The 25,017-nt window shown below is 33.2% G+C and overlaps 1 protein-coding gene across 8 annotated transcripts in view; it reads right to left on the reverse strand.

Annotated features, from left to right (window-relative positions):
- Orc4 (origin recognition complex subunit 4) overlaps positions 1 to 25,017 on the reverse strand; it is an 81,470-nt gene that overhangs the window by 16,926 nt on the left and 39,527 nt on the right. For 7 of the 8 annotated variants that reach the window (XM_074070716.1, XM_074070715.1, XM_020167956.2 and 4 more), the window contains 8 exons: positions 23,434 to 23,510; positions 22,512 to 22,602; positions 19,473 to 19,548; positions 18,945 to 19,030; positions 17,791 to 17,839; positions 15,865 to 16,016; positions 9,870 to 10,043; positions 5,007 to 5,093 (listed from right to left, as the gene is read on the reverse strand). In XM_074070716.1, coding sequence (XP_073926817.1) covers positions 5,007 to 5,093; positions 9,870 to 10,043; positions 15,865 to 16,016; positions 17,791 to 17,839; positions 18,945 to 19,030; positions 19,473 to 19,548; positions 22,512 to 22,602; positions 23,434 to 23,510 — 792 coding nt within the window. The remainder of the gene's footprint in view (positions 1 to 5,006; positions 5,094 to 9,869; positions 10,044 to 15,864; positions 16,017 to 17,790; positions 17,840 to 18,944; positions 19,031 to 19,472; positions 19,549 to 22,511; positions 22,603 to 23,433; positions 23,511 to 25,017) is intronic. The other variant, XM_074070717.1, reaches the window with a different exon arrangement.

The following is a 25,017-nucleotide window of genomic DNA, read 5'->3' on the forward strand; positions in this document are numbered from 1 at the left end:
TAATTAAAGGAAAAACCAAAGAACTATTAGTTAAAAACTCAAAACCTGTGAAAAGAAAATGCAAGAACTCACTGACTCCATCAAAAGACAAACCTGAGAATCATGGGCATTGAAGAAGGAGAAAAGGTGCAAGCAAAGGGAATGCATAATATATTCAACAAAATAATCACAGAAAATTTTCCAAATCTAGAGAAATCTATGCCCATACAGATGCAAGAGGCCTCCAGAACACCAAACAGACCAGACCAAAATAGAACTACTCCACGGCATATTATCATTAATATGTACAAGTACAGAGACCCGAGAAAGAATATTGAAGGCTATAAGAGAGAAAAAACAAATAACATAAAAGTGTAAACCCATCAAAATCACAGCAGACTTCTCAACAGACATTAAAACCAAGAAGAGCTTGGGGTGAGATCTTCTGGGCACTGAATGAAAATAACTTCAACCCCAGGATACTCTACCCAGCAAAACTATCATTCAAAATAGATGGAGCAATAAAACTCTTCCATGATAAGCAGAAACTAAAACAAATATGTGACAACAAAGCCACCACTACAAAAGATTCTGCAAGGGATTCTGCACACAGAAAGTGAAACCCAACATAACCATGAAAGGGCAGGGAGCACCAAACTACAGGAAAAGAAAAAGCAAGAAAATAGAAAGTAACCTCAATCTAGGTACACACAATCAAACTTCAAACAACTAAGACAACTAAATGACAGGGATCACCACATACCTATCAGTATTAACACTTCATGTTAACAGACTTAATTCACCCATCAAAAGGCACCGCTTGACGAAATGGATTACAAAGGAAGATCCAAAAATTTGTTGCTGACAGAAATGAGCATAGGCTTAGGATGAAAGGCTGCAAAAAGATTTACCAAGCCAATAGACCCCAAAACAGGCAGGAGTAGCAATACTTATCTCTGACAAAGTAGACTTCAAATTTACATTGATCAAACGAGATGAAGAAGGACATTCCATACTAATAAAATGGGAAATAGACCAAAAGGAAATAACAATTATCAACCTATATGCACTCAATGTCAATACACCCAGTTTCATCAAACATACCCTGAAGGACCTAAAAGCATTTATTAACTCCAACACAGTGGTCATGGGAGACTTTAACACCCCATTATCATCAATAGATAGGTCATCCAAACAAAATTTCAATAAAGAAATCCTAGATCTAAAATATACCATAGATCAAATGGACCTAGTTGATGTCTACAGAACATTCCATCCAACTTCAACAAAATATACATTCTTCTCAGCAGCCCACAGGACCTTCCCCAAAATAGATCATATCCTAGGTCACAAAGCAAGCCCCAGCAAATATAAGAAAATAGAAATTATACCATGCATTCTATCTGATCACAATGCAGTAAAAGTAGAACTCAACAACAAAAATAAAGACAAAAAACATGCAAACAGCAGGAAACTGAATAACTCATTGCTTAATGAACAATGGGTCACTGAAGAAATAAAAGAGGAAATTAAAAAGTTCCTGAACGTCAATGAAAATAAAAACACAACCTACCGGAACCTATGGGACACAGCTAAGGCAGTCTTGAGAGGAAAGTTTATAGCCATGACTGCATATAGTAAAAAGACTGAAAGATCGCAAATCAATGACCTAATGATACATCTTAAACTCCCAGAAAAACAAGAACAAGCAAATCCCAAAACAAACAGAAGGAGAGAAATAATAAAAATAAGAGCTGAAATCAATGAAATAGAAACCAAAAAAAGCATACAAAGAATTAATGAAACAAAAAGTTGGTTCTTTGAAAAAATGAACAAGATCGAAAGACCCATAGCAAAGCTGACTAAAATGAGAGAAAAAACCCAAATTAGTAGAATCAGAAATGCAAAAGGAGAGATAACAACAAACACCACGGAAATCCAGGAAATCATCAGAGATCACTTTGAGAACCTATATTCAAATAAATTCAAAAATCTTAAAGAAATGGACAGATTTCTAGATCTATATGATCATTCAAAACTGAACCAAGAGGATATTAACCACCTGAATAAATCTATAACACAAAATGAAATTGAAGGAGCAACCAAGAATCTCCCTAAAAAGAAAAGTCTGTGACCTGATGGATCCTCAGCTGAATTCTATCAGATCTTTAAAGAAGAACTGATACCAACCCTCCTTAAACTGTTCCACGAAATAGAAAGGGAAGGAAAAGTGCCTCACACATTTTATGAAGCCAGTATTACACTTATCCCAAAACCAGGCAAAGACACCTCCAAAAAGGAGAACTATAGCCAATCTCCTTAATGAACATTGATGCAAAAATCCCCAATAAAATAATGGCAAACTGAATTCAACAACACATCAAAAAGATCGTTCACCAAGACCAAGTAGGCTTCATCCCAGGGATGCAGGGGTGGTTCAACATACAAAAATCAATAAACATAATAAACCACATTAACAGAAGCAAAGACAAAAACCACTTCATCATCTCAATAGATGCAGAAAAAGCCTTTGATAAGATTCAACACCATTTCATGATAAAAGCTCTAAAAAAACTAGGAATAGAAGGAAAGTACCTGAACATTATAAAAGCTATATATGACAAACCTACAGCCACCATTATACTTAACAGAGAAAAACTGAAACCATTCCATCTAAAATCAGGAACTAGACAAGGATGCCCACTATCTCCACTCCTATTCAACATAGTACTGGAATTCCTAGCCAGAGCAATTAGGCAAGAAGAAGGAATAAAAGGAATACAAATAGGTAAAGAAACTGTCAAAATATTGCTATTTGCAAACGACATGATCCTATACCTTAAAGACCCAAAAAACTCTACTAAAAGCTCCTAGACACCATCAATAGCTATAGCAAGGTAGCAGGATATAAAATCAACATAAAAAAATCATTAGCATTTCTATACACTAAAAATGAACAAACTGAGAAAGAATATATGAAAACAATTCCATTTATAATAGCCTCAAAAAAAATCAAATACCTACGTGTAAATCTAACAAAGGATGTGAATGACCTCTACAAGAAAAACTATAAACTTCTGAAGAAAGAGATTGAGGGACACTATAGAAAGTGGAGAGATCTCCCATGCTCATGGATTAGTAGAATCAACATAGTAAAAATGTCGATACTCCCAAAAGTAATCTATGTGTTTAATGCAATTCCCATCAAAATCCCAATGACATTCATCAAAGAGATTGAAAAATCTACTGTGAAATTTATATGGAAACACAAGAGGCCATGAATAGCCAAGGCACTACTTAGCAAAAAGAACAACGCTGGAGATATCAGGATACCTGACTTCAAACTGTATTACAAAGTAATAGCAATAAAAACAGCATGGTACTGGCACACAAACAGACATGAAGACAAATGGAACAGAATAGAGGACCCGGATATGAAGCCACACAACTATAACCAACTTATCTTTGACAAAGGTGCTAAAAATATACGATGGAGAATAGACAGCCTCTTCAACAAAAACTGCTGGGAAAACTGGTTAGCAGTCTGCAAAAAACTGAAACTAGATCCATGTTTATCACCCTATACCAATATTAATTCAAAATGGATCAAGGATCTCAATATCAGACCCCAAACTCTAAAGCTGGTACAGGAAAGAGTAGGAAATACTCTGGAATTAATAGGTATAGGTAAGAACTTTCTCAATGGAACCCCAGCAGCACAGCAACTAAGAGACAGCATAGATAAATGGGACTTCTTAAAACCAAAAAGCTTCTGCTCAACAACATAAATGGTCTCTAAACTGAAGAGAACACCCACAGAGTGGGAGAAAATATTTGCCAGCTACACATCAGACTAAGGACTGATAACCAGAATATATAGGGCACTCAAAAAACTAAACTCTCCCAAAATTAATGAACCAATAAAGAAATGGTGTAAGTGAACTAAACAGAACTTTCTCAAAAGAAGAAATTCAAATGGCTAAAAAACACATGATAAAATGCTCACCATCTCTAGCAATAATGGAAATGCAAATTAAAACCACACTAAGATTCCACCTCACCCCTGTGAGAATAGCCATCATTAGCAACACCATTAACAACAGGTGTTGGTGAGGATGTGGGGAAAAAGGAACCCCCTTATACTGCTGGTGGGAATGTAAACTAGTACAACCACTCTGGAAAAAAATTTGGAGGCTACTTAAAAAGCCTCTACCATTTGATCCAGCAATACCATTCTTAAGGATATACCCAAAAGACTGTGATACAGGTTACTCCAGAGGCACCTGCACACCCATGTTTATTGTGGCACTATTCACAATAGCCAAGTTATGCAAACAGCCAAGATGCCCCATCACTGACGAATGGATTAAGAAAATGTGGTATTTATACACAAGGAATTTTATGCAGCCATGAAGAAGAATGAAATGTTATCATTCGCAGGTAAATGGATGGTATTGGAGAACATCATTCTGAGTGAGGTTAGCCTGGCCCAAAAATTGTATGTTCTCCCTCATATGCGGACATTAGATCAAGGGCAGACACAACAAGGGGATTGGTCTTTGAGCACATGATAAAGTGAGAGCACACATGGAAGGTATGAGGATAGGTAAGACACCCAAAAAACTAGATAGCATTTGTTGCCCTCAACACAGAGAAACTAAAGCAGATACTTTAAAGCAACTGAGGCCAATAGGAGAAGGGGACCAGAAACTAGAGAAAAGGGTAGTTTGAGAAGAATTAACTTAGAAGGTAACACACATGTACAGGAAATCAATGCATGTGAACTCCCTGTATAGCTGTCCTTATCTCAACTAGAAAAAACCCTTGGTCCTTCTTATTATTGCTTATACTCTCTCTTCAACAAAATTAGAGATAAGGGTAAAATAGTTTCTGCCTGGTAGCGAGGGGAAAAGGAGGTAAGGGGGGGAGTGGGGGGGTAAGGAAGGAGGCGGGGGGAAGGGGGGAGAAATGACCCAAACATTGTATGCATATATTAATAAAATAAAAATTGAAAAAAAAATACAAACCAAGAGCATGTGTAATGACCTCAGGTTTTTGCTGACATTGAAATGTCTCTGTAGAACTTCTCGTACACTTCCATCTTCTGAGAGACACTTAAAGAAAAAAAAATCAAAATTAATGAATGATGCAATTTAAAACCTAAATGTAATTTTGTACCTCACCTTATTAGCTCTTTTTTCTGTTTACTTATTATTAAATAGATGGTGGTTCATGTTATAGAACAGTAAAATAAAAGTCAAATTTCTAGTCTACCTATATTCTTTTATGTCTTAAACTCAGTAACTACAGAAGTAAAACAATCATTGTTAACCCAAAATTTCTAATCTAGTAAGGAAAAATTTATAATCATACTGGTAGAATGAACAAAATGTAGCACACAGCACAGAAGGGAATGAGTTACCTTTACTGGGGAAATGGAAAAGTATTATAAGAATGCTGAAGTCAGTAGACAAAAATGAATGACAGGTACTCTTGTTATAGAAACAGCATGAGTAATGTAAAAAGACCATGGCATACTGAAAAAAATGCGTAGTTCTGTACCACTAAGTTTCAGTTATTTGCAGAGGGATAGTATGAAAAGACAATAGAAGGAAAATGTAATTGGAGGCAACTGAGACTGCCCATAACAGAGGTGAGGGGGGTGTGAATTAACAAAGTGGTATAAAGAAAGAATTCAGACATGTACAGAAGTCATAGCTGATGGAGAATCAATTGGCAAGGAGAAGAAAATGGAGGATTTGAAAAGAAGAAAAAAAAGATGAATTATGGCAGTCAGGCAGAGGAGTAAGATGTGGACAAGTAAATCTTGTGATAGCAATATTTAAGTAGTAGATGGAAAAAAGAGCCAAGAAAAAAGTGACATAGATAACTAAAGTCTGAGATCTAGCAAATTAGGGAAGAAAACTTCAAGAGGTAAGTGGTGATAAGCAACAGAAACCACTTTGTAAAATTAAACAGACCCATATCTTGAAATGAGGCTAATGGCTTTAGAAACTTGGAGACTAACAGGGCCCTTTGAGAAAGCAGTATCTAAAGGAGCTAAGGAACACTTGGCCATTGGATAAAGGATTAGATGGAAGGAGAGTAAATTCAGAGGTGGCAGAGCAAAGAAAGGCAGAGGGAAAAAGTCATCTGCATGGAATAAGGATTCCTTTTCTTATTTTAAAAACATCCCAGAGAACTAGGTATTCTATATTTGCTAGATCTATAACTGCATCTTTATTTCTACATAAGAAGATCAGATTTCAGGAATAAGATCCAGTCTACTGAAATGAAATTTCATGCTTTCAGCAAATGTATTATTCTAGTTAAGCTTCCACTTCTCTTCTACTGTACTCAATCTTCTATTTGCATTTTAAAAGGATTGTTACACAGATGTATATATATGCATATATATGCAGATACACATACATAATAAACAAGGTCAATTATCTTTTGGAAGTACATAGGATGAACATAAAATAGTAAAGCAAAGTAATATAAATAAATTTTTAGCTTTTCCAATCTTTGGATTTCAATATAGAAGAAACTTAGGAAACACTTGGCTAACTGTAACAGGTGAACTATAGTCTTGGCTTCTGTAGTCTTTTACCAAGTCACTTATAAAGTTGATGTAATAAAATTATAGCACTTAGGAAAACTACATCTGGGACAAAAATAATTGAAGGACTTTTTCCTGTAAAAATTCACTTGCCTTTTTGACATGATGCTTCAAAAGGTTAATCATACTTTGCCTTTTGAATTTACCTCTATTTTTTTAGTGGTCTAAGTCCAACTCTCATTCATTTGGAAAACTATCATATTTATATTTCCATACTACTTACTATGCTTTTAGAAAACACCTACCTCAGGATATGAGCCACAAAACAAAACGAATCTAACTTTTCTCATTTTTTTATTGTTTAATTTCATCTTGGTTCAAACATTATACACAATTTAAAGGTAAGGCTTTTATCAGTAACCACTTGAATTTAGCTGTGGTATTTTGGGGAATTTTATTTGAGGAGAATTCAACTATAATTTCTTTAAGTGCTCTTTTCCAGGGATCTCTTACACTGTGATACTTAGATATAGTGTACTCTGTTTACTTGTAGACTAATTTGAGAAGGGCAAAACAAACCTTCAAGTTAAGCAAATTAAGTCCAAGTTAAATCCTATATTTCACACATAAGATTCCATAGATGACCTGTATTGTCGATTAGTGCTTTTAGTTTAACCTTGCAATTAAAAAAAACAAAAACAAAACAAAAAAATACCCCAAAAAACCTGCAAAATAGCCAGCACTGAAATAAAGGATAGCTCCTTTATGCAGCACTCACCACATGCCCTCATACTGTGGGACGGGACTCTGGTCAAGTTGCCAGATTTTTTTTAGGGGAAACTAAGTAAACCAAAGAAGGTGACACAAGATGACTGGTATAATGGAAAAAAATATCAGAATTAAAAGATACAACCCCAGTAGTGCTAGTTTTACTTTATGAAACTAAACTGCAAGAATGAGAAAAACACTTGTACCTACCATGTACCCATAAGTTTAAAATATGGGGTCTTTAAACAAAGGATAAAAATACTAGGGTTGAGCCACCATACTACCACATGGTATTTTTTTCTAAGTCATTCAGAGCTGTGCTTCATCAGCAATTCCCTTTAAGCTCTTTAATTATATTCACTCTTGTCTTGGTATTTGTAGGAGACTGGGTCAAGGATTTCCCACAGACAACCAAAAGATGAGGATGTTCAAGTCCCTCATATAAAGTGACACAGCATTTCCATATAGCCTATGCACAATCCTGAATACTTTAAATCATCTCTAGATTACTTACACTGCATTGCTAAATATAATGTAAACTATATGTTACATGTAAATGGCTGTTACACTTCGTTGTTTAGGAAATAGTAAGAAATAAATCTGATGCAATTATGTTATTCAAAATTTTTTGATCTGTGGTTGCATTTGAGGATGCAGATCCATGAATATGGAGGCCTGACTACATCTACTTTTGAGACACTCATAATTCAGTCTAGCTAGGAAAGAAAGAGAGATGGACAGTGGCACAGTGCATGTAGTTAAAAGAGTGAGCAGGGATGAAAACAATGAAATCCCTGAGAGACCACAGACATTGAAAAACTTTGAAAGACTGCATTTCAATCGCTTAGAAAACCAAAAAAACACACTGTTGGAATAAGACAATCAGTTCAGGAGTTGTAGAAGGTGAAAGTCTGTGAGGCACCGAAAAGAGGAAATCCAGAGATTTAATTTCAGGTAAGAGAAAGGAAACATGGGAGCACCAACTACGAAGAATGAAATTCTACAATTAGAAACAGTATCAAAGAACACTTGTCTGAGCTAACATAACTGAAAGATCTAGGACCCATACACCTAATTATAGCAAGGCACAATAATCTCAATTTTAAAGAAAAAAGTCTTAAAATTTGTAATAGGTAAAAAGAGTGGGGAATTATCAATCAGAACAAAGCGAAAAAGGTACAACAAAGAATATATAGAGTTTGAAGTGTTTACATAAAAATAATAAATTTAAATATGCATGTAAAGTCTGCAATGTTATAGACCAAATAAGTAGGGCTAGGGATGAAGCAGACATAAGGCCCTGGGTTCAATCCCCACCATCACAAGACAAAAACAAAAACAAATAACTACTATGCATAAAGAAGGAGATGGATATGAGGGAAGTTTCCATTTTACATCATATATTCTTCAATACTAGTTTTCAATGAACTTTTATAGTTTAAAAAAATGAGTATGTCAAAAGTAATACCGTTTATATGACCAGACTACATATATAATCCAAAGAAGAATCATTTTAAGAGAAAAATAAATGCAAAATTCTCATTTTTAATTTAGTATTTTAGAATTTGGTATTTTATGGTAAAAAGAATGTAATCTATCATTATTGCTTTCACATACAACAATTATTAATTAATTAATTAATTTTGGCAGTACTGGGTTTGAATTCAAAGCCTTGCTCTTGCTAACCACTCTATCACGAGCCACGCCCCAGCTCTAAACAATGACTTTTTAGAGCCAACAAATATACACTATAATTCTATTCAAAGATCTAATCATTATTGATCACATGCATTTAATATTATCAGATTTTCCAAATTCTTTCATAACCTAGGACTCAATATTTTCTACTCATGGGATTCATATTTCTTAAATATTCTTCCATGAGGGAGTTATTACATTGTTTCTACTTCATGTATTAAACACACTTTCATATACACACTGTATCCCTTCTCCCTGCTACTTGAAGATTAAACTGATGCTAGTCTTGAGATGGTACTTTGGTCTTATAGTGAGGCTCCTGAGTTTAAGTGCAGGTAAATTTAGAGTTGTCAAGATCTAGTGAAACTTTAAAAGAACATGTGGACCTGCCTTCATATCTAAGACCATTAAGGGCACAAGGGACTCCAGGATGAAATTCAGTGGTGCACAAAACAGAGATGGCCTCATAATAACCCAAATGAGGCAAAAGCTAAAATTGTTTATGAGAACTGGAAACAAAACCATCTTCACAGGACATGTATACACCAATAACAAGTATTTTGCTAAACTTGTAAAATACTGAAAATAAGATTGTAATTATGCAAATTCACTAGAAAAATGGCCTAAAAGGTAAAGTTTACTTGAAACTACTGACATAAGTGCTAAAGTTCAATTGTGAAGTTCTTTTGACAGAGAGAATTTAGGGGATGTATTTCAACTGTCTTTAAACAAGAAAAAGCATATAATTTACACTCCTCCAGTCACCAGAGCAACACGGTGTTAATTTACAGATTTATTTTAATTGCTTTAAGTCATACAGCCATACACATAAATTATATTAATATTACTGCCTTCAAGTTACCTGAACATTCTCATTCCACTTCTCAGCAAAAAGTTTATCTGGAAATTCTGCAGGTAGAGATAATTGTTCTTTAAATATTTTAACATACTGCGGAAAACCAAATGAATTTATTAAGTGTATTTGCCGATGAGAAAATCTTGACTTCACTCTTTTTTCCAAGAGTTCCAAAATATCCTTAAAAACAAACAGAAATGCCTGTAAGATGCTTATTTTATAAACATTATGCCAATGTTAAAGTTGTAAGTAAATTATTGGTATAATTAGCAATACTTATTGTATAATAAAACATTAGCCATTTAAAACTCCATGAAAACTAAATAATCCTCTTGTAGGCATATACAGGCTTGGTGATGCCATGCCTTTTTCATATCATGTTATCCTGAGCTAATGCATAACATTCTAAGATGTACAATGGATTGCTAACAAAAAAGTGTGATTATTGCTGAATACTTGTATACCACAGTAACATCAAGCATTTCAATAAGGAATTCTGTACACTCTGAAAAATTCAGGTAAAAATTGATGTAATAAAATGCAGTAAGACTTATTACCATTTATGAAAATTTAAACAACTTCACAGTTTTATGTAACAAAGACTCAAGAAAAAGGATGTGTAATAGAATAAAGTTTCATTTGGCAACAAACAAAATTAACTAAAGTGATAGGCAGATGGAACAAACAATAGAGGAGGAAATGGGTAGGAATACAGCATGACATTGATAAGTTATTCATCTTTTGACTTTTTTATAGTAATGCTTGTATAAATAGCATAATACTACTTATATTTATGCTATTTTTCCTTAGGAAGAAATAGGAAGTCAAGTTTACTGTCAAAAAACACTAGAAACCAAAGAATAATTAATATGTATCACTTGTATGGGCATACAAAGTTTTCATAAATGAAGAAATTAATTTCCACAGAGTTGTTATGCATTTAAGCTATAAATCAAAAGCACAATAGGCAAGTCTTAAGTCAGATGGACAAGCACAAACTGTCATTCATAAACCTCTTTTTAAAACTCAACTTGAACCATCTTTCAAAACATATTATACCATATCACCCAACAATTCTACTTCTAAATAGAGCACCACGAACATGAGTGATGAACAGTATAGAGGTTCCTTAAAGAACTGAAACTAGACCTGCTATATGGTCTGGCTATATGTCCAAAGATAATGAAATCGGCATATAAGAGATACCTGCATGTTCGTGGTTATTGTAGCACTATTCACAGTAGCTAAGATATGGACTCTGTCTAGGTGCCCTCAATGGATAAAAGGATACAATATACAATGAAGTGCATATAAAATACACAATGGAGCATTAGCCACGGAGAACCAAATTCTATCCTTTGTAGCAAAGCAGATGAACTAGAGGACATAATGTTAAGTGAAATAAACTGAACACCAAAAGACAAAAGTACCACATGTTCTCTCTCATATATGGAAACTAAAAATATTGGGTTGAAAGTGGAGTAGGGAATGGGAAAGAGGTGTGATGGGGTGGGTTAGAAAATATTACACTGAACCCCATCAACATGTACAATAAGAAATACAAATAAATTAAGAAATGAAAGCATATCTACAAAAATGTATAAATGAGATCACAGAAGCATTATTCATAATTTCTTAAAAATGTAAATAATCCAATTGTCCATCAACTGATGAATGCATGAACAAATTGTGGTATACCTACGCAATGGAGCATTATTCAGTGATAAAAAGGAATGAAGAATGTTACATATTAAAATCCAAATAAACCTTGAAAACGTTATAGGAACTGAAACAAGCTAGCCACAAAAAGCATATATTATTCAGTTAAAATGAAAGGTCCAGAATAGGTAAATTATAGAAACAGAAGTAGATTATTGGTTGCATAGTATCAGGAAAGAAATGTGGAATCTAGGGTGACAGCTAAAGGAAATGGAGTTCTTAAATTGACTGCGTTGATAATGTACAACGATGAATATGCTAAACATCCCACAATGAACTGTACAGTTTTGTTATGTAGCAGGTAGACTTGAGTGGTAAGCCAGGAAGACACAAGGGAATGTTGGGTGTATACCTAACAACCCATTGATCTCTAGGGCTAAAACATTCATCTACACACACGTTACATACACTCAGCTATAGACAAGAAGATAGGGGCTGCTAAGGCCATTAGCTAGGCTCCAGCTCAAACCTGTTAAGAGTGACTAAAAGTTAATTTGGGTTATTATCATGTCATTTTAAGCTAGTTGTAATTGCAGACATTCTCTCCCCTCTCCCATGGGTATTTCTTAAAGGTAATGGGTAATCTCATGTGCAAAATGATTTTTGTTATATAATAGGGGAAATGTCAATCATGGTCCTCTTACCTAAAGAGAAGAAGTGGAAGGAAATTTAAATAAAGTTCCCCTTTTTACCAGTATAAGACCTGGGACTTTAGATATTGGGGGTTAATCTTGTTGAGACAATTCACCCTCTGACTCTCTTTTCTTCTGAAGGTATATTTATTTCTACTTCTCTGTAATTCTACTTCTCCTAACGAACATTGCTATTGCTCTTGCTAGATTCTGCACCTTGCTTCAACTCTCTTTCAGAAATATTAAGAACTGAGGACTCCAAACAAAAATCTGCTAACAGTTTATTTTTAGTTTTTTTAAATTATTATTATTGTTGTTGTGCTTGGTGCAGATACACTGTAGCATTTACAAAGGTTCTTACAGTGTATCAAATATATTGTACTGGAATTCACCCCCTCCAAGGCTCTCTTTCATCCCACCTCCCCTAATTTCTGGAACAATTTCAACAGGTATCATTTTTTGCATTTGTGCACATGTGTATACATTATTTGTACCATATTCACCCTCCTACCCCTTTCCCTGCCTCCTCCCCACTACCACCAATGCCACCCAACCCTCAGGCAAAACCTGTACTGCCCTCCTGTTCTCTGACTTTGTAGAAGAAAAAACATAAAACATAGAGAAATATGGTGTTTTTGCTAGCTTGAGATAAAGATAGTTACACAGGGTTATTCTCTGTGTTGTTTCCATGCATATATGTATTGCAACCCCAACTGGCTCATCTCTACCAGTCCCCTTCACTCTTCCCTAGTACCCTTCCCATGGTGGCCCCAGCCAGTTTAAGATTTCTATATTCATTCCTGTACAATGAACACAATCAACCACATTCAAGGTTTTGGTTTCCTTCCTTTGCACTATCCCTTCTGTGCATGGCCCTAATAGTTTGAATGAGTAAACCATATGGTAAGTGATTTATATCTCAAATACAGTGTTAAAATATGTCTGCCCCAAATATGAACACAGATATTTAATGATTTTTAAGGAATTATTGCTCATTTAAAGGTATAACAATTATATTAAATATATTTTGAAGAGTCCTTATTTTCTGAAAATAAATTCTGAAAAATTTACTTACGTTTTTTGCCTCAGAATAATACAAAGATAGAAGGAGATGGAAGAGGATTCAGGTCTTATTTTCTCCTCATATATATTGTGATTTTTCCATAGTAAAAACTTTTTTAAAGGGTATAGTATAATTTGAAAATATAAATTTAAAATTTTAATAATTAAAAAATTTTAAAAGGATAATTTAAATCTAACCAAATAATCTTTATAATATCTAAGGATAACAAGCCATGATATTAAAGTACCAATTAAAGTTGGTACTGGGATATTAATTCTTTTATGCTTTAGTTACTTTTCAGGTAAGGTCTTGTCTTTTTGCTCAGAGCAGGTCAATGACCATGATCCTCCTAACTATATCCTCCCCAGCAGGTGGGATCATAGGCACATGCCACCACACGTTTATTGGTTGAGATGGGAGGCTCACTACTTTTTGCCCTAGCTGGCCTCAAACTGTGGTCCTCCTGATCTCTACCTCTTAAGTAGTTGGGATTATACCAAGCCTACAGGAAAGAATTTAAACGATCAAAATGGGATCATGGGTAATTTAGGAAGGAGGACAGGAAAGAGTAATAGATTAGTAGGAAGAGGGAGGGAGTACAAAAATGGTTTAAAGTGTAGTACCATCAGGAGAATTAAAAGAGAAAGAGGTCATATTCAGAGATGTTGTACATTTATTCATTCATCATCTATTAAGGAATAGTTCCAGGTCACTCATATAGGAAGGTGATGGAAAGGTAGTAAAAATAATACTCTTCAAGAATTAAGAACCTGCACTTGGGAAAGAAATGGAAATAAAAGATGTTTTAGCTCTGGAAGCAGTAGCCCACACTGAGCACTTGGGAGGCTGACATAAAGAGGATAGTGGTTTGAGGACAGCTCAGACAAAAAGTTAGCAAAACCACATCTTAAAAACAAGGTGGGCATGTTGGTGTACATCTGTAATCACAGGTACATGGGAGGCATAGGTAGGAGGATAGCAGTCTAAGGCAGGCCCAGGCAAAAAGCACAAGACTCTACCTGAAAAATAACTAAAAGTAAAAAGGGCTGTGAGTGTGGCTCAACTAGTAGAGTTTTTGTCTAGCAAGCATAAGACCGTGAGTTCAAACACCAGTGCTGCCCCATCACCAAAAAGAAAAAGAAAAAAAAAAACAATCCCCAAATCCCAAAAAGGTGCTCTGATGGTAGACATAATAACAGAAGTTGCAATCCAGGGATAGGGGGAATATAAAAAATACTTAAAAAAGAATTATTTCACAGGGGAACGATTCCTTGCTGGCAAGGTAACCACTCCGTCTATTCTTTTGTTCTCTCCCTATACCGATAAATATATAGATACAATTACACTTGAAAGAACTAGAGTTGGAGACTGATACATACAGAATAAAAAAGCCTCTGGCATTGCCAAGGAGCTACTGACCTTTTATTTGGTCTTTCACTGGGTCAAAAATTTGGCTTGCCATTTCCATCCAAAGGAAGATTTAATTAATTAATTAATTAATTAATTTTAGCAAGAAGTGCTTCCTTTGATAGACTATTCCTTTTGGCAAGGAGGAAAAAAGACAGAATATCAGTCAGTTATTCTGTGAAGAAGGCTGAATCTGAAGGCACACATCCTCACTGCAAAAGTACAAGGGAAGGAGATTACAGAGACAGCCTCTTCATAGCACTGGAAGGAAGACTGCTGAAAGATGACTTAGTAAAAAGTTCACTTTTCTAGAAAGGAAAGATCTGTTAAGAAAGGAAAATAAGTAAACAAGCTTGACATAAGCCTATTAGAAATGGAGGGGGTAAAGGATGGAAGAAGGCTACAGAGCCATGGCAGTTGCTATTATGAGAAAAGAGATGATTCTTAAATGGCAGTTTTACCTAAATTCAGTAAGAAAGTTCATATTATAAGAAGGTAATCATGAAAAGGCCTGTGTAGCTGTCCAAAGGTATCTAAGGTTCAATATATAGACAGCCTTCAGAAAATAAAGTGATAGCGACATTGAAACTATGGTTAAAGGACTGGCGATGTGGCTAAAGCGGCAGAGTGCCTGCTTTGCAAGCATGAAACCCTGAGTTCAGTCTCCAGTACTGCAAAAAAACAACCAAACCAAACCAAGCCAAAACAACAACAAAAAAACTATGAAATTATTCTACAAACCCCCGAGAAACAAAGAAGTCCATCTACTGTTGCTGCTTGAGAGAATGATTCACCTCCATATCTGGAGATGTGTACTTAGTAAGCTGGGAGAGTATCATTTTGAGTTGATTTCAAACATTTTTAAAGTATGTGAACTTTTTACTTGCTTTTTTATTTGCTAATGTAGAAATCATAGTTATTAGCATTTCTCTTTTTTCTTAAGTAATTTCACTGGGAGAACTAAGGTATTAGTTTACAGGTATGTATAGTAATAATTTTATTGTTTTTTTTCAATTTGTGAAAAGCAAGACCAATATACCAACTATTGGTAAAATAAATAAATAAATAAATAAAAGACTTCAGAATGCCTAAGAACTTATATAAGTCAAAAAGACTATCCCAGCAATTAGATGTAAACTTTCTAAGCATTATAATGAATTTTTTAAATAGAAAGACTTACCAATCTACATGTAAGACCAATAACTGCTACTGGAGTCTGTGCAGACTGAGAAATATCAAAAAGATTATAGAGGAGTGTTTGGTTTTTATGATGAGCAAACAGATCAAACTCATCTAATATGAAGATCACTGGGCAACTGCTAGTCCGGTCACCTAAGATAAATTAAGAGCTTTACATGAACAAGTAATTACACAAACTTTTCTTAAATTTCCAAACTATTTACTAAATTTCAGTTTTTAAAACTCAATTCAACAAACATACCTTGATAAATTACTTTGGGTAGAGTACTTACAATGGATGTACACTCATCCAATAGGAGAAATTATACACAGGACAAAGAAAGTCTCTATGTCTAAAGTAGATCACAGTTTAATTACTAAACTATAGCAATTTCTTGATAAAAAATTAAGAAAATAATTTAAGTTACTGAAGGCCACTATTTTTATAAGCATGTAAATATAATTCTTTGATAATTATAAAACTGACAAAGACTTTTCAATACCAACACATAATCCAGACACTTTTGGATTAAAATATAAATGGAGTCACTAATTATTTAACAAAACTCCTTCAAAACACACTTGTTTAGTTAATAGAAATGCAAAATGTATCTTCTTAGTTAAAAATTTCTATGAACATTGATTAGGCTATGAAGTTAGTCAGACTAATTAAAATTTACAAACAAACCCATATAATACAGAAATTTAGGATTTGTAAAATATGGCATTATATATGTGTGAAACGGTTTAAATTATATACCTACTTTAAAATGCATATAAAAATAAACTGCCACAAAATTATTCAGTAGAGATTAATGTATTAAATGCAAACGCTGATGAAGGTCTTCATTAAATAAAGGAGAGGAAAATTCTAGATAAATGTAACTATATAAAACATTTAAAACTTTTCTTTAGCTAAAAAAGTCCAAACTGAACTTAAATGGGGTGGCAAGAAAGCACAAGAATTCCCATAAATAAGTATGAGATAACTACCTTCAAAATAAGGTAAAGATCCAAAGGTAAATATGTAAACCAGTAACTACTGGTGGTCAACACAACATGAAATGAGTGTCACCCCACCAGAATTATGCAAATTAAAAAATAACAAAATTATGCAGATTAAATTGAGATATAATTTTTGCTATTAGATAGCCAAACATAAAAATTAATATGTTTTTGAAGTTGTAAAGAAAAAAACACTTTCAAATACATTCAAAAGTATTAGTTTGGTAATATTCTTTTTAACCCAGAATTCTTCCCATTACAACTTACTGCAGAAAATGTGTAGAAAATCATCTACACATTTCTTCTTGATTATAAAAGATCAGAAACGAAAGCCCAGGGCAGGTGGAGTGGCTCAAGTGATACAGTGCCTGCCTAGTAAAGCCTAGCAAGCATGAGGTCCTGAGTTCAAGCCCCAGTACCACCAAAAAAAAAAAAAAAAAAGGAATGAAAGCCCATAATGGATGATTATTAAATTATAGCACCTTTATAAGTTGGCATATAAGCGAACCATACAGATGATGACATGAATTAACAGCTGATTATAAAACAACACATACAATTATTTTGTTCTTTTGTCTTTTTGAGATATGGTCTGACTATGCAGCCCAGGCAAGCCTTAAACTGTTGATCCTCCTGCTCTGCCTCCTGAATGATGGGATTATAGACTATGCCACCATGTCAACCTTTGATTTTATTCTTACAAAAAAAGTTTTATCTATCAATCAATCATCTATCTATCTATCTGTTGCAAATGAATAAAAATGAGAAACTCTGTGTTACCTTAAGATAATCACTATTATAATGATGGAATTAAAATGATCATTATTTTTTTTTTCACACTTGTGAATTTTATTTTTTTTTAAAGCATGTATTACCTTCTAACCAAAGGGAAGATCAAAGTTTAAATATTTAAAGTATTTACCTTTTTGTAAAGCATCCAGAAGAAATGAAAGGTTTTCAGCAAAGCTTCCCTGAACAACAAAAAGGGATAACATGAATAGAAGTTTAGAAAAATAAAGAATAAGAGACAGCTGAATCTTAGACTTTATATAGTCTATATTTTTCTAAAAGTCACTGACTAAACTCTCAGCTGCTTCCATATTAACTATCTAAAACTTAAATATGAAAGCAAAGACATCATAATACTGAAAATAGTGATGCTAGTCATGTTTGAAATTTTGTATTTTCTGGACAAAATTGGTGAAAATGTTAAATTTATTTGAAGGTAGTTTTTTGAGAGTTGCTAAATTCTAAATGTAGTTGGAGACCTTGAAATTCATTACCTTTGTATCTTCAAACACATCAGGTTCCTAGAAGTCTCAAATTAATCTGAACTTCCAAACTACTTACTATAAATTTAAATAAGATCCAAAAGGAAAAGGCAGAAGAAATTTGCTTGAAATATTAGAAACTATAATGCTATTTGTCTTTTCAAGAGTATAATCAAGACTCTGTATCACATCAAATTTGGCTCTGCTTAGTTGGAATGTTCCTAAAATATTTTTGGATCTAACTTAAATATTCTACATGAAATTTAACGAAACAGCAGATGAATTATCCAAATGTTCCAGATACTGAGTACAGGCTACACTAAAATATATTTAAATCATAAATTTTATTTCATTCAGATATTCTAAAGAAACAGCCAACTTTAAATTCAAGAAGTAAAAGACAAAAGAAACCCACTTGTTTTTTCTCCTATTGAAAGATCTGATATAAAAAACATAATTGGTTTTTAAGAACTTCCACATATAGTGATAATCACAGGCTGTTATATCAATAGTATTTCCAAAACACTGTTTAAAGGTATTATCTGTAATTTACCAAAATATAACAAAGGCTCAAAGAGACAATCTGTTGGAAAAACCAGTGTTCAAAGTTTCTCAACATAATTTGTCTTATGGCTCTTTTTTGTTGTTGTTTAAAAGACTATACTATTTGACAAAAACTATAAACCTATATAAATATATATGTATAAATGTGTAATATATTTATGCATGCATTTTCTATAGGTATATCAAAACAGAAAAAGTTTATTTGAAATTTATGCAATAAGATAAATGAAACAATACTTACAAAAACTTTATCTCCAACTACATTTTCCAAACTTAATTGCCTTGTGATTTCCTTGAGAGCAATTTTATCATTGATCTGTAGCAGTCCTGAAATATAGTCCATTTAAAAGTATTTAATTTAAGTGAAATGTTTGTCATAAATAATTATTTTCCAGTCAAGTATATTTGCCAATGCCTTTTAAATTTAACCAGAAAGAAAATAAGAAAAAGTCTGTTACTTCACATAACTTCCTTTAAAAAAATCCAGCAATAAAGACACTTGGTAAAGCCAAAGAACTGACTTCCTTGGGGATGAGTTATTTATAAAAAGAAAGATTAAAAAAAACACTCCTTGTATATTTCCTTTATTAATTTTTAATTTCTAAAAATATTATGTATGTTGTGCTAAAGCAGAGACTGTTAAACTTGGATCTAGTTTTAAAACAGAACTCTTTGTACAGATGTAAAACATACAAGTGAATTTACTTTCACAATATAAAACCCCATTTGGTTTATATCACTTCCAATGGAAAAATGATGGCACACTTACCATTTAGGTGAACTTGTAATACATTTTCTCTCACTTCTTCTATGTCCATGAGTTCTTTTAATGCATGATTTATTAACTAAACAAATATAAAAAGTTTGTAAAATATTTAATAATAGGGAAAAGATGAAAGGAAACCCATGTTCTTTTGTAAAACAATGAATGGTAGGCGCAGAATATAAACAAAATGCTCTTTTTAATTAATAAGCTTTCAAATACTTCCAGATAAAGGTTTAACTAGAACATATTACATCTGAACCTTAGTAAGAGTTCAGAGTCACAACTGATACCATATTCTTTCAATAATCTACCCAAACTTCTAATGAACCTTTAAAAACAGCCCTAAAGTTTTAGAAATATTTTTTTACATGTCACACTAAACTATGGTCCCTTTAGTCTTCATATCTCAGTGCATTTTATGTCACACTAACATTTACTATACTAAATATCCTTACAATCAAATTAAAAGTTATTGAAAAATTTAAAAGTTACCACAATGCTAAATAGTTGCAAAAAGTTTTTCTCTCAATATATCAATTTCTATGGAATACTGCAAAAACACTTTGTATGTTACCAAGAAATGAAAAGGAGAAAATAGGATAAATTGAAAAGGAAATATTCTCTTAGTGACTAAGTACACACAGAAAGTTCTTCTTAAAGAAATTTAAAGGTTGCAATGAAATACATTACTAATAATATACTGCTTATAAAAATTATTACTAAAGTTTATTTATAGTTATACTCAGAAAGTGTTATATTTTAAACTTCAATTACAAAGCCTCATATTTTCATAATTAAAGGTTTCTATGCCACATATGTATATTCTTAGTAAGTTTTTTTTATATAGTTTATTACTCTTATATTACAATATCATGTAAATATCTTTCTATTATCATTGCATATATTTTTGCAAATTTGAAAATCAAAAGAATAAAGGGCTAGAGATGTGACCCAAATGGTAGAGTGTTTGCATAGCAAGTGTGAGGCCCTGAGTTCAAGTCCTAGATCACCAGAAGAAACAACCATAAAAAGAAAGATTAAAAACCTTTCAAATGGAGGAGGACTAATGGACTATTCCTTCCACTATTAGAAGAGTATTATTCTCAAAATAAGTAGTTCAGAAAAAGACTGAATATGCAAATAAATTAGCATAGGCAGCATCAAAATTTAGTAAGAATAAAATAATTTTTCAACAAAGGCACTGGAACACCTGGTAAACTTTTTTAAAACGCAACATAGTATTTGCAATATGTTACTCCTACTCGTCACTACAACATTTCTGTGCAAAAGGAAGAAACAGGGCTAGCAGAATGGCTCAAGTGGTAGAACATCTGCCCAGCAAGCGTGAGGCCCTGAGTTCAATCCTCCAATTCTTAGGTTTCATAATAGGATATTAAACATACCAACTATTCTCAGTATATATACATGATTTTTAAAGGACAGAGAATTCCACTTCAGATCACAGATAGTGTAGGTCCTCTTAAAAGTATGCAATCTCAAACTATCAACTGTCATATTACAAGCAATAGCTCAGCTGAGAAGTGACACTGAAGAACTGTCTGAAGCAAAATGGTAGTACCTTCTCTGTCATTGGATCAGGTCCAATTAAAAGAGTACATTCCTAAATACAAGTTTGATCCTTCAAAACATTTGCTTCCAGCATGTTTTTCTTTAGCACTCCGCATTGTGTTCTATTCCCTTTGTCGTATATTTGATTTATATTTTCTTTGGCTCTTACTTTCTGTTTCAATTCACAAATCATTTTGTTTAGATGAATTATTGAAAACCACTTCAAATCCTTTGCAGAATGAAATATGCATAGTAATAACATCTTCATTTTATAGATTCACTGAAATTATCTTATTATTTGCATGGATGTGTCCACTACTGTTGTTAAGGCAAATGGGATCCACAATAAGCATAGAACAAGAGGAACAATAAACTTCTGTTTCATTAAGCCACTGACACTTGGGATTTTTATGACTGTGTAGTCTACACTATGGAGATAGATGATTTATAAAGGCAAAAAAGAAAAGCCTCTCTTTGGAGCTTCCCCACAAAATACAAACTGAGTAAGATATATATAATTCTAAGACGGAAAAACTGTGACCCAAGAATACAACCCACAGGCATACTGTAAATTATGTAAAATAACTAACACTTCCAAAGTCACATAGTTTTTGGGTAAAAATTAACCAAATGTCACTGAAGTCAAATGCCAAAACCTCAAGAATAGTGATTATAGAAATTGAGCATGAGGACTAAAACAAGTGAGGGTCAAAACTAAAAACTTAAAAAATCTAATTACCAATTTATATTCCTTAAATAATAACAAAATGGGATGGTAAAAACAAAATCCTAATTCCCTCATTTTGTATAGTATAGAGCTAAAACATATTGCTTAAAAAATAAAAGTACAAGTTTAATTCGGTTACTCATATTTTAAAACGTATTTAGTCAGAAACCAAATTTCATTGAGAAAAATTAATAATTTATCACATATAAAATATTAGAGAAGCAGAAAGTAGAGAAAAATTACTGAAAACATGAGTGGACATGAAAAATTTGCTTGAGTTAAACAATAAATAACAAAAAGCAAAAAAAAAAAAAAAAAAAACCCAGAGAAATAAGAACAGATATGATAATTCAGTAATCTTTAAAAAAGGAATAAAACTTACCTAGAAGGCTGAAGTAAAAAATAAATGAAAAAACATAGATAAGAGGGGGTACAAAGTATGAGCACCATGTGCTCAACAAATGCTAGTTTCCCTGTACACTGGCTGTTTCTAGTACTTGAAGGACAAACACCAAGCTGTTTGTCTCTTGACTTATGTCAAGAGAAAATTTGTCACTGTGAGGAAAAGAAGTATGTTCAACTCAAATATACCATCTTAACTTCACAAGGCTTTTGTCTATCTTTTGCGACTAAAAATGGAAAAATAAACTTTATGAAATAATGAAAAGCATTTTCAGTGTTACCTGAATTAAGAATCATCATATGTCTATTACAGCAAAGTAACACTAGAAATTAAAAGCTTTTACCAAAGTCTTTCCTGATCCTCGGGGTCCAATAATGAGTACAGAGTTACTTTCTCCATGGATAGCTGTTCTTTTTAGCAGCTCAATTAAGTGTCTAAAATGATATGAATAGGCCAACATTTCAACAATTAGAGTAATTTACAAGATGTATGTAAATGGAAAAAATGACATCTATTGAAACTATTCCAGGAATGGGGTGGGGGGATAAAGGAGAATGGAAAAGGGGGTAAGTTCAAGTATGATGTATTTGATATATTGTAAGAACTTTTGTAAATGTCACAATGTACCCCCAACCAGCACAACAATTAAAAAAAACTTATAAGATAGTACTTTTTGAAAGCTGAATTTGAGTATGTATATAAATTCCTGTCTTCTCTGCCTTTGACTAAGGCTCAATATAGTTCTACACAGAAGAGCATGGGATAAAAAATTGTAGGTCAGTCAGTGTTGACCTGTGGAAACATGAAGAGCAAATTTAGTTAAGTTAGGGATATTGGATTTTAGGATGGTAGGGGACAGAGGGCAAAAGTTGCAATCCTTAAGACCCCTGGGTTTAGAGATCACTTTTTCTCCTAATACTCTGACTTTTAACTACAGAGATTATTGCCAGGTATTAAGGGCCAGAAGGTTGGAAATTTCTCCATGACACCAGATAATAAATAAAATAAGATTAAGGGTTTTTTCCCTTTAGAAATATTTGCATCTGCTCATGTGTCATAATATCCAGTGAGTCTATACACAAAATTATTTACTTCAATAAAAGTACACTTTACAGCATTTCTACATACAAAACAAATTATTTTTACTTCTATAGAAGTACACTTCAACCTTACTTAAGATCAAATTTGTGTATGATTAGTTTTTCCAAAATCTGGAGGCCATCTATAAATAGGTTCACAACAGACAAGTAGATAACAAGACTTACTTGTATTGTACTTGTACTCCAAATAGGTTACTATTTGGACTCTGATGACAAAATCTTTCCCGTAAAATTCTTTGTACCTGATGGAAATAAAGTGAATATAAATAAAAATATTACATATACAATAAAAAATGAAAGAGAAATTACATTTAAACTGGTCAGAATTAGGTATTAATGAATTTAACCCTCACTAAATAAGTTCCTTGATAGGTCTGGCACCATTTTTATGAGTTATAAAGTTACTTTTTTTTTTTTTAATTTTTTTTACTATCAAGTCACAGAGAAATGATGGGAATTTACTTGTAAAAGTTTCAACAAGAGGGAAAATTACTAGCCGGGAGCTGGTGGCTGATATCTGCAATCCTAGCTACTGAGGAGATAGACATCAGGAGCATCACAGTTTAAGCCAGCCCTGGGCAAACAGTTCATGAGACTCTATCTCGAAAATACCAATACCAAACTGGTGGAGTGGCTCAAATGGTACAGTGCCTGACTAGCAAGTGTGAGGCCCCAATACTACCCCAATACCACCAAAAAATAAAAGAAGGGAAGTTACTTTATATCACCAACTTGAGAGCTATTTTAATCCACATTCATGAAGAAATAGTCCACTTTGAACAAAGACAGGAGAAAATCTAACAATGCAATCTAACTTAATAATGCTCAATGCACAATATACTCAATCTGTAGAGACCAACACATCTAAACTGGCTTAGCTCAATCACTATCAATGTGTATCTCATAAAAGTGAGGACTCTGTAGAAAACAAAGAAGCTTAAAAGTTCATGTAGTTTTGAGGATCTATTAAATCCATAGCATAGGAATGTAAATACAGTATGATCCATGCTGAAAAAGACACCAAACAGACTGGAAGGAAATGACAAATTCAAGAAACAAACTGAAAAAGTCTTAGTTCAACAATATAAGCAACAGTTCAATTATATGGGAGAAAACATACTTATCTAGGCCACAAAGTAAGGAATCAAAGCTGGGGTATAGGTCAGGGATAGTGTTCCTGCCCAGCAAGTCCTGGATTCCATAGTTGGGGGCAGGGGAGGAAGGAATAAGGAATCATTGAAATAAATTAAGAAAAATATTCTTATCAGTAGCTATATTTTGAGTTTGTTTTGGCAATTAGGACCTTAGATTTAGTTATGTCAGACAGTGTAGTCTTTATAAAAATGCTGAGCCATTAAAGTCATTCGTTTTCTGGATCTGCTGCTAATATAGAGATCCTTCAGGAACAAAACTCTTATTAGGTAGGGTAGCTGTCTCAGATTTGGCCCCATGGGCTGAAGTAAGTTTTTAAGATTATTTGCTTCTCCCAGACTGATAGCATGGGATTTAATCTTCACGTGCAAAGAGATAAACCTGGGTTCTCTTTACATGTACCATAGACTAAGCAAGAAAAATTGATTCAACAGGGATTAAAAACAATCCATTATTACCATTTTAGAAGTGGAAAGAGTAATAGAATTGGTGCCAAAAGAGTCACTGATATGAACTTAAAAAGATTAAGTATTTGCGAAATCTTAATTTCTTTATAACAAGGAGACAATAATAGCTTTGTTGCAGCATATTTTGAAG

Source organism: Castor canadensis, chromosome 4 (assembly GCF_047511655.1).
Source record: "Castor canadensis chromosome 4, mCasCan1.hap1v2, whole genome shotgun sequence".
NCBI classification, from domain to species: domain Eukaryota; kingdom Metazoa; phylum Chordata; class Mammalia; order Rodentia; family Castoridae; genus Castor; species Castor canadensis.